General features: G+C 42.8%; 1 protein-coding gene across 1 annotated transcript; it reads right to left on the reverse strand.

Moving 5' to 3' along the window:
* Positions 1-965: 965 nt before the first annotated feature.
* On the reverse strand, positions 966-9,014 carry LOC311137869 (short-chain dehydrogenase/reductase 3-like). The gene is made up of 6 exons (XM_084172475.1): positions 8,177-9,014; positions 2,843-2,986; positions 2,372-2,491; positions 1,756-1,994; positions 1,537-1,662; positions 966-1,443 (listed from the first exon to the last, which is right to left on the reverse strand). The coding sequence occupies exons 1-6, from the start codon at positions 8,369-8,371 to the stop codon at positions 1,359-1,361; spliced, it is 909 nt and encodes a 302-aa protein (XP_084028601.1). The 5' UTR covers positions 8,372-9,014; the 3' UTR covers positions 966-1,358.
* Positions 9,015-10,315: the final 1,301 nt, after the last annotated feature.

Raw genomic sequence — 10,315 nt, forward strand, 5'->3', positions numbered from 1 at the left:
TATAGATCACTTTATTAAAGGTGCAGTTCAGGATCTTAAGCACAACAAATTTGTAACATATTGTATGAATTGGATTTGTAACATAATAATAAATAAAAAATAATTATTTGCAGGATGTAACATATCATACGAAATGGATGACGTAGTAAGTACACAATTGGATGATGTTGTACACAAAAAAACGGGGACCCATTTTGTCTCGTGAGCTTCACTTTCAAAACTACTGGCTGAAGTTCGGGAGCATCATTTTAAATAGAGAAAGGATGGAGTTTGTCTCTCTCTCTCACAGCTAGGAGGGCAAAGCTAACTGTACATTCTTCCCCTGATTATATAGTACCGTATGTAAATGTCATAAAGATAACCAAGGCCACTTATTAATCATTAAATACCTCCACTCTGGAAGATGAAAGCTTGTTCTTCTAAATCAGGTATTCCCCGACACCACACATACTGTAATTTACAAAGGTTATCTTTGATGATATCAGGGATACATCTCGCAAGGCCTTTTAAACCATGTTTTTGATTTTTCAATAAAACATTCATGGTTTTACGGTTAACCTTTTTCCAGCATGTAACAACTTGTGGCCGGGATTCAATCCGAGCACTCTAGTCGACAATGCTGCTTTTAAAGGCAATGTTAGCGCATTTAAGGTCAACGCTACAGATGTTGGCTCAATTAGAAATTACCTTTAAATGTAAAATGCAATATAGCATGGTTTTGGATTTAATCCCAGCCCTAACCTACTTCATAGTGTATAAGTGAGCAGTGTATGGATCTGTTTTGCCTTCCAATGAATGTTACTCATTTGCTGTTTTGACAACACATCCTGGCATGGTCAGAGATCTCATGGTTTGCATAACTGTGTTATAATTCTCTACCATGTGAGAATCATCTGGTTAACTCTGCTGTGTTGACCACTCACTAGACATTTTCTAGTCTACATGCACAAAGAGACACCTTGGTTCTCTGAAACATTATTTTATTAATGTGATTCCATTCAAAGACACATGATTGGTAGGATAAAAAATATATTATAAAAAAACTGACTTGTGGAAAAAAGGCTGTTGATCCAGGCTAGTTTTGCATGGCTTATGTTCAATGTGTGAATGGTATTAAGTCCGTCCAACTACACACAGGAGATCAAGAATGTGACCAGGATAAGTTCCAGCAGCTTGTAAGTGAAATCTACCTGCCGGAGCAACAATACATGCTGAAGTCCCCATGTCACTTTGCTGCATACTTTCAAAAGGCTTCCATTGTTTCCCAATGTCCTGTAGCCCATGTATACTTCCCTTCAACATCCTCTGGAGTTAATGAGGTTCCGCTGATATGTATTGACATTCAGGATAATGTGTGTTTATGTCCTCCCCTTGAATGTATTCATGCAGGAATAGGTTCCAGAAAACTTGTGGATCTCTTCAAGTGCAGCCTGTGGCATAAAGCTAGGGTGTGGAGAAAATACAGAGACAGGGGGTTACATATGAGTGAAAAACATGTATGTACTTTAAATTGGCCAAAATTACATGAGGCATTACCTTTTGAGGACGACGAGAGCATGCATGGTCCAAGGCATGTAAACGTAGGTTGTGTTAGTCCTGACTGCATCCACAGTCCTTTCGGCAACTGTCTCTGGTTTGAGGGGAGGGAAGAGTGCTGGAAACCTATAAGAACAGTAAACCCAGCGAGAATAGGTATACAGTAACTACAATACATGGTTTAATCTAAACTAGAGTGTGAAGAATCATGTTGCTCACCTGACTCTCATACCCTGGAACATCTCAGTGTTGGTGTGGAAGGGGAGCACGGTGGTGCAGCCCACCCCGGGACAGTCCAGCAGGCCCAGAGTCAGGCTCTCCATGAAGGCCAGGGAGGAGGCCTTGGAGGTGCAGTAATCTATGGCCCCAGGGATGGGCGATTGGGACAGGATGGAGTTTATACAGACCACGTGGCCGTGCTGGAGCTCCAGCATCCGTGGCAGGAAGGCCTTTGTAGTCTGGATGGGAGAGAATAAGGTAGGGAGGGCGGACATGGGAGAAAATGTGCCGTTAAACACATTAAATAGAGACACGCAGAGGAAGCAGGCCCGAGTGGAGCCACAGATTGAGTTTACATTTCTTTTTAGCTGATGATTGCATTTCTGTCTGCACACAACCTGACAATTTGATCTATATTCAAACAGAGTGCCATAGGTTTCAGAGGCCTATCTAGGGGCTGAAGCAGTAAGCCTATCATTTGGAAATACCCCTACACTCATGTAAATGAAGCTGAGACTGACATGCCCGCTGGGCGCCGACCTCTGTCAAAATGATAAGATTGATCTAACTGTAAGGAAGCCCACACCTCTCTTTCTTAAACCTCAACAACACTTACCCAGAACTGCCCCATTGTGTTGATATGCTGAGATTTCAAGAGAGCGTCATCGTCGCAGTCCATCAGACTTTTCCCATGGACCACTGCAGCGTTATTCACCAGGATCGTAACATCTCCCACCTAGGAAAATAATAACATAACAAACGTCAAAAACAAGACCGCGTTTTTTTTCTACTGTTAAGAGGTTATCCACTTTCTACCTACTTTCTTTTCATGTGAAGTTATGTGGTAGAGCTGACAGACAGTCATATTCAACACTTTAATCTTATCCAGACATTGCAATTGAGGTGTAATCTATATGTCAGATGGGGGAGAGGAATTAAGGAGCTATGAACCCCTGCCAGTTCTGTGGAGGGGAGTAACCGCAGTGATAGAAACTTTGACCCATGAGCATTTCACTGGCTACAAACAACATTTTATTTGTGTGGATAAAAATTTCTCATTGGATTTACGATGATCTAAATAGCATACCTTCTCCCTGACCACCTTGGCCTGCTTGTAAACCTCCTCCCGATTGGCCACGTCGCACAGGAAGTAGTGGCACTCTGTTCCTGATTGGGCGATCTCTTCGCATGTCTCTTTCAGACACTTCTCTGTGCGGCCCCACAGGATCACCTAAGAAAGAAAACATGTTGAAGGTAAACTAGCCATGGGTTACAAAATAGGGTTATAAAATGACTGACAATTAAGTTGCGTAATACTATATGTAATATGCTCTGAATAGAAGATGAGCAAGTAGCTCAGCTGCATGAATAGTGATATTTAGCTTTTCAACAATCAGCTATCTGTGCATTTATTGTTGTCCAAATCCTGAGGAGAAACATGACTAAAATATGTTTAATGGTGTTGAATTCTGGCTTGAAATATGCTTATTCATGTTACCATACTATAACTTATTGATTACTTTACATGTATATGTTGGGGGTCAATGAAGGGTGAATAGGAACTTTGTGTATAGAATGAGACAAGGGGAAGTGCATGTTATTAAACATGGATATTCATATTTTTAAGGAAGGAGGCAAAGAGCAACAGTCTAGTCTCAGTTCCTGATAAGGCAGGCCAGTTGCCTTGGAACTAGGACAAGGAGGGATGTGGAACTCAACTCGAGATAAGGTCAACATTTGAAGAGAGAAGAAACCTCTGGGTGGGGCCAAAGGGGCCCACCCTGAAGACCATCTAACTACCGTCCTATCTCTCTCACACACACACACACACACACACACACACACACACACACACACACACACACACACACACACACACACACACACACACACACACACACACACACACACACACACACACACACACACACACACACACACACACACACACACACACACACACACACACACACACACACACACACACACACACACACACACACACACACACACACACACACACACACACACACCTATGAAGGTTCTAAATTTAGGCAGGGCCATGACAATACCAGTAAGAGGAACAGACTGAGTTTCTGCCTAACAACATAGAAGGATGTTTATCTTAGACATACAAAAGAGGTGACTCCTAGTCGGAAGGTATAACTATGTGCTTGTGTGACTTGTATGTTGTGTCTGCAGCTAAACCACCCAGTAGGTTGAATAAACGTGGTTTGAGCTTTTACTAGTCGTCCATTTGAGTTTTTACTCTCTTTGTTCAGAACCTAACAATGGGTATCCAAAACCAAACAACTATACCAACAGCCCATGCTCTAAACAAGTGCACAGCCATTTCATGTTTGCAGCATTTGGTCCAAAAGTATGAGAAGAGATCATTTGGTTGAAATGTTCATTTCATTCAGAGAACAGAGAGGCCATTTTTAGGTGCAGCAAATAGTTTTAGAGCGAGATGCAGTGTGAATGAACCGTCTCTTCATCAGCCTGGTGAGGCTAAATTAAGCTCAGTCATTTGAGCAAAGAACGGAGGTGGGAGGCAGCGATTGGGCAATTAGATCTGTCAGTCTTTGGGGTCAGGGAAAGGTAATGAAATCAGGGGGCGAGCCCTCCTCATCTCTCAAACACACATTCTCAAAGAGATTACACGGCCTGTTGGGCAGATGAGCCCTGTCATTTCTGGTCAGGGAGTCTGAAAACAGTGCGTGTGTGAAGTGCTGAGGGGGCCAATGTAGGGCTTGGCTGGTCGCCTGTGACAGAGGTTAATATTTGAGCAGAAAATCCTCTGGAAAGTGATTCTGTGTGTGTGTGTCTGGGTGCGTGTGCACGTGTGTGCAAGAACTTGAATGTCTTTCATCCACCCTTACACTTTGATATCAATCTTGTGTGACTATAACAATCCTAATTCTAACAAGTAAGTTAACTTAAACACAAGTACAGGTCACAGTGACATCCTTATCCTGATGGAGAAGAGTACAGAGACAGCCAGGGGCTATAAGCACTAATTTATTTAGGAATGAATAGGAGGATAGTATATCTCAACCTCTCAAACATGCATAGCTTGCCTAAGGTTGCCTAAGGTTTTGCTGCTATCGGTCTTGTTTTACTGACAGATCAGCTGTCTGTGAATTACATAATGGGAGCACTAAGCGAAGGAGACTTTAAAGTGAAATGTTTGCTTTGGGGCCTTAATTAATTTCAAGGAGAGGATCACAATCTGCATGACATTAAGTTATTATCAGTTCCAAGACTTCAAAATGTTTGTCTTTCCACTGGATGGGTCTTTGTTTGAGTTTCTTAGGATTCATTTTTTGTTTGCTTCATTTGCCAGCCCATTTTAGTAATCAGAAGAGATGGACAGGTGGGTCTAGGTAAATGACTGAAAGCCTTTCATAGGATTTCATCCTAACAGCACTCACACTGTGTTTTCCTGTTATTTAATTTATTATGCTTATCTGCCAGTGCCAACACACTGGGGCTTCAGGATAAACAATGGCCGGTTAAATCTAGAGCTATCAGTTTAGAATGCCTACGTGTTGAGGTAAAACTAATTCTAAATTCCCTCACATCAGGTGACTAAGTATCACTGATAAACCAGTGATTACTCTGAAGTTCCATATCTGACAATATTAAACAACATTCACCAATTGTGTAAAACTGTTGGTCTGTTCAAGGACAGTAAGTCTTCGCCATTACAGAGGGCTGATGTGTCAGTGTGCAATGATGAACTGGCAGTGTGGTGGGCCTCATCCACATCCCTACACCACAACGCAATTATATTTCACAAGGAAAAACCTGGGTTCAAGGATGGGCATGAACCCTTCTCTTCACACCAGCTGTAGGGGATAGGGGCTAACAGGGAGAGTATAATTAGTGCAGAGACAGCAGGGTCAGTTGCAGGGCAATACCCAGCTGGGAGCAGTGTGCTTCCCACACACACACGCACACACACGCACACAAGCACACACTATATAGTGCTTCAACGAATCAACCTGGGTAGAGGCATATGTTCCCAGTTCTCCAAATGAGTAGCCAGGGCTGAGAAAGATTGTGGTTATTGTGGTTCTCCTAGAGGCACCCTCCCTCTCTGTTCTCTGAACGTGGATTCTGCTGCTTTTGTAAATGGTTGCTGTGGTTTATTGTTTTAGTGCTTCACTCTGTAACGGCTCTTTTGACGACACACAGATTCTCACTCCCCCGTCACCTCCCTCTATCTCCCTCTCACAAGTCTGTCCTCTTCACCTCACAGCATCAATGCTGTGGCTAGTGCACTCATGAGTCCTTACAGTGAAAGCACAAAAGCTAGGCAGAGAGAATAGAGAAATTCCGTCTGCCAATCACAATGGACCTCAAACTGGGGTAAAGTCTGCTTTACAGGTTATTCATGATGAATGTCTTACTTCTTTTTAACATCTCTTAGGCAGGGAGTAATTATCAGGCACATTAGCGCAGGTGTTGTTTTCAAAGCCTTCACACCTTGGTAATACCTAACAATGGGGTGCTGACAAGAATGGTGACTTCCTTTGTTGTGCAGCAGCAAATTATATTTTAAAAGCCACAGTTTTCCTCTGGGTTTTTCCCCTGAGAAGATGTTGATGGAAGGATGATGAGCGAGGCCAAAGCACTTTAACTCAAAATGGAGGTTTTAGCTCAGACAGTAATAAGCTGCAATCTTACATGTGGAAAAGGCCACATAAAAGAACAGCAATTATAAACCTGGGTCATTCGATCCATGAATGCTGATTGGCTGAAAGCCGTGGTATATCAGACCATATACCACGGTATGACAAAACATTTATTTTTACTGCTCTAATTACATTGGTAACCAGTTTATAATAGCAATAAGGCACCTCAGGGGTTTGTGGTATGTGGCCAATATACCACGGCTAAGGGCTGTATCCAGGCACTCTGCGTTGCGAATTTGATTTTGATTTGTAAAAGGGGGGGGGGGGTGTGGTATTCATTATGAAATTATTATGTCTCAATCTGTGTGTCCGAGAGGTGTAAAATGGATAGGACTCTGTCCATTACATACCAGAGCTAACATAACACCATGGTGGCTCACTATGCACTCAGCTGTGTAATGTTTGGAGGAAGTTAAAATAGGAATAGTGGGTAGTCTGACCAGTAGTGGAGGCCTGGCGGGGACTGTCAATGTAGTCACTGAGGTATTTCAAGCCTAAGTGACTGCTCCTTGTTAGGGAGGGGGGATGGGGGTGGAGACAGGCTATTTATAAGAGCCCTGGCTGGATGGTGAATGTTTTGTATGGGTGAGGCAGCTAAAACATGTCACCTTCCTCTGTGGGTTCATTTCACCTAAATGACTCAGTGTAAGGTCATTTCTGCCTTGCTGGTTTGCTTGAAAAACACATCTGAATCTGTTTTATTATGGCAATGTGATGTCTTGTGGTCCTCTGTAGCTCAATTGGTAGAGCATGGTGCTTGTAACGCCAGGGTAGTAGGTTCGATCCCCGGGAACACCCATACATAAACATGTATGCACACATGACTGTAAGTCGCTTTGAATAAAAGCGTCTGCTAAATGGCATATTATATTATATTGTGTTGGCACATGGCATAGTTAAGTGTTCCTTTGCTGGTCCCAGATGGACAACAACATTTATTCTGTGAGGATTATGTGATTAGCTTTCTTCAGAGTTTCAAAAGTAGAAAAAATAAGCACACATTCATCCCAAATCCATAGCAGGGATATGTTATCACTTGATCAAGGTCAGTCCTGCTGGCAGTCATTAATCAATAAAACTTTGTTCTGGACATTAATGATGCCTGATCTCATCCACTATCAGTTTTCAGCCATAACTCCTCTTTCGGAGCTTTGGCTGAACAAAAATAATTATGTGCTTCACTATATTACTGCAGCGGTCAAACGGACATGCCCTCTGGTTGACCTACTCTGCTGTGCAACTTGCACCAAAACTGAGGACCCTGTCCTGCAACCTCAATGGCCCATCTACTCCTAACGTCATGACCCCCTGCATTCATATTGAAAGAAACAATAGGTTGGAGGAACACATGGACAAACTGATGTCTTTGCCCTCCCAATGTACCTACTGCAAACATATGGAGATTTTGGTAAAGGAGGATGGGGGTGAGGGTGTACTACATCAATAAAAATAATAGTTATGTCAAGAAATGTGTGTAAAAAAGACTAGGTATGGCACAGGTGGTGTTCAGAGGTACAGGTTGGTACAGGGTATCAACTCAGTCATCATTAGAACCATATAATTAATGAGTGTACTAATTCAAAAGATATGAAAACCTACACGGGTATAGGCTAATATAGGCTATTTTGAGTGCTCCTATTGCCTAGGCTAAGTGGACCACCTGACTTTTAATGCCCAACAAGTTGCATAATAAAAAAAAGTGGAGAAACTGTTTAATTTACCTTTTTAGCCCTCTGCTTGGCAAACTCTTGAGCCAGGTGACGACCAATACCTCGCCCCCCGCCTGTGATCAGCACCACCTCCTCAGTCAGGGTTCTCCGTCTACTTGGTTGCAGTAAGCACACACTTGCTTTCAATATGTAGTATAGAATGCGGATGAGGAACAGCACCATATAGCCCAAACACTTCAAATCCATGTTACCTAAATTCTCAAAACAACTTTCGAACACAGAAACACAAGTTCAATAACGATATCCTCCAATCGTGATGTCCTTGGCAGAGCAGAGTTCAAGATGAGGTTCTTTGGTAATTATCTGGTTAAAACTAATAGCAGACTGAAGTAGGCTACTGCAGCACATGAAGTCAATATTTCCTCAAATTTATAAACTCGTCAATATACGGAGCTCAAGCATGTTTCTCGATTATTCAGAATACTGGCAAAACTATGTTCTTTGATTAAAGACCTCTTTACACCGGTAGAACTTTGTTACTTTTAACAAATGAACTCGAGTAACCTAAAGAAGGCGCGAGTGTCTCCGAAGGCATGCCCTACTGAATCGTCTACAAGTGTGTTGTGTTCCTGTCTTTGGACGTTACCGCCTCTGACTTTGTAGCTTAATTTACAGAGCTCTGACTACCGGTTCCCGTAGTGCTGAAAAGACCTGCGATCTGAAGGCAGTTTTTTTAAAGACCATTAATCCTGATTGACAGGTTGACTGGTGAGGAATATATTTATTGACTGTGTCGGCTGTGACTGGTTGTCTCGCTCCCCACCCCCGAGAAACGTTGGCCACCACTGCTGTGAAGGCATATTTCAGTTGATCTCACTCTCTGATAAGTAATAGTTGGGTACGTTTCTCATGCACTTGAGAAGTGCCATAACCTGCTTTGATAGCCTACTCAGATTACTTTGATGACACTTTGATGAGGCAACATTCACCCAAACTGGTTTAAGGGGTTGGTTACATCACATGAAGCCTATAGTCGAATTATCCAGGTTGCTCTCTCTCTCTCTCTCTCTCTCTCTCTCTCTCTCTCTCTCTCTCTCTCTCTCTCTCTCTCTCTCTCTCTCTCTCTCTCTCTCTCTCTCTCTCTCTCTCTCTCTCTCTCTCTCTCATAATTGTTACAGTAGCTTGCGAAAGTATTCACCCCCCTTCCTATTTTGTTACCTTACAACCTGGAATTAAAATTGATTTTTTGGGGTGTTTGTATCATTTGATTTACACAACATGCCTACCACTTTGAAGATGCAAAATATTTTTTATTGTGAAACAAACAAGAAATAAGACAAAAAAACAGAAAACTTGAGCGTGCATAAATATTCACCCCCCCAAAATCAATACTTTGTAGAGCCATTTTTTGCAGCAATTACAGCTGCAAGTCTCTTGGAGTATGTCTCTATAAGCTTGGCACATCTAGCCACTGCTCCAGCTCCTTCAAGTTGGATGGGTTCCGCTGGTGTACAGCAATCTTTAAGTCATACCACAGATTCTCAAATGGATTGAGGTCTGGGCTTTGACTAGGCCATTCCAAGACATTTAAATGTTTCCCCTTAAACCACTCAAGTGTTGCTTTAGCAGTATGCTTAGGGTCATTGTCCTGCTGGAAGGTGAACCTCCGCCCCAGTCTCAAATCTCTGGAAGACTGAAACAGGTTTCCCTCAAGAATTTCCCTGTATTTAGCGCCATCCATCATTCCTTCAATTCTGACCAGTTTCCCAGTCCCTGCCTTTGAAAAACATCCCCACAGCATGATGCTGCCACCACCATGCTTCACTGTGGGGATGGTGTTCTCAGGGGGGGTGAGAGGTGTTGTGTTTGCGCCAGACATAGCGTTTTCCTTGATGGCCAAAAAGCTCAATTTTAGTCTCATCTGACCAGAGTACCTTCTTCCATATGTTTGGGGAGTCTCCCACATGGCTTTTTTCTGGCCACTCTTCCATAAAGCCCAGCTCTGTGGAGTTTACGGCTTAAGGTGGTCCTATGGACAGATACTCCAATCTCTGCTGTGGAGCTTTGCAGCTCCTTCAGGGTTATCTTTGGTCTCTTTGTTGCCTCTTTGATTAATGCCATCCTTGCTTGGTCCGTGAGTTTTGGTGGGCGTCCGTCTCTTGGCAGGTGTGCTGTGGTGCCATATTCTTT

This window comes from Coregonus lavaretus (assembly GCF_964263955.1).
Source record: "Coregonus lavaretus genome assembly, chromosome: 12".
In the NCBI taxonomy this organism is placed as follows: Eukaryota; Metazoa; Chordata; class Actinopteri; order Salmoniformes; family Salmonidae; genus Coregonus; species Coregonus lavaretus.

Excerpts from the sequence above, each read along its gene's own strand:
- LOC311137869 (XM_084172475.1), bottom strand. The coding sequence starts at position 8,371 with ATGGATTTGAAGTGTTTGGGCTATATGGTGCTGTTCCTCATCCGCATT. Across the intron at positions 2,987-8,176 it reads CCAAGCAGAGGGCTAAAAAG|GTGATCCTGTGGGGCCGCAC; the intron begins GTAAATTAAACA and ends TTTCTTTCTTAG. Across the intron at positions 1,995-2,371 it reads ACACAATGGGGCAGTTCTGG|ACTACAAAGGCCTTCCTGCC; the intron begins GTAAGTGTTGTT and ends TCTCCCATCCAG.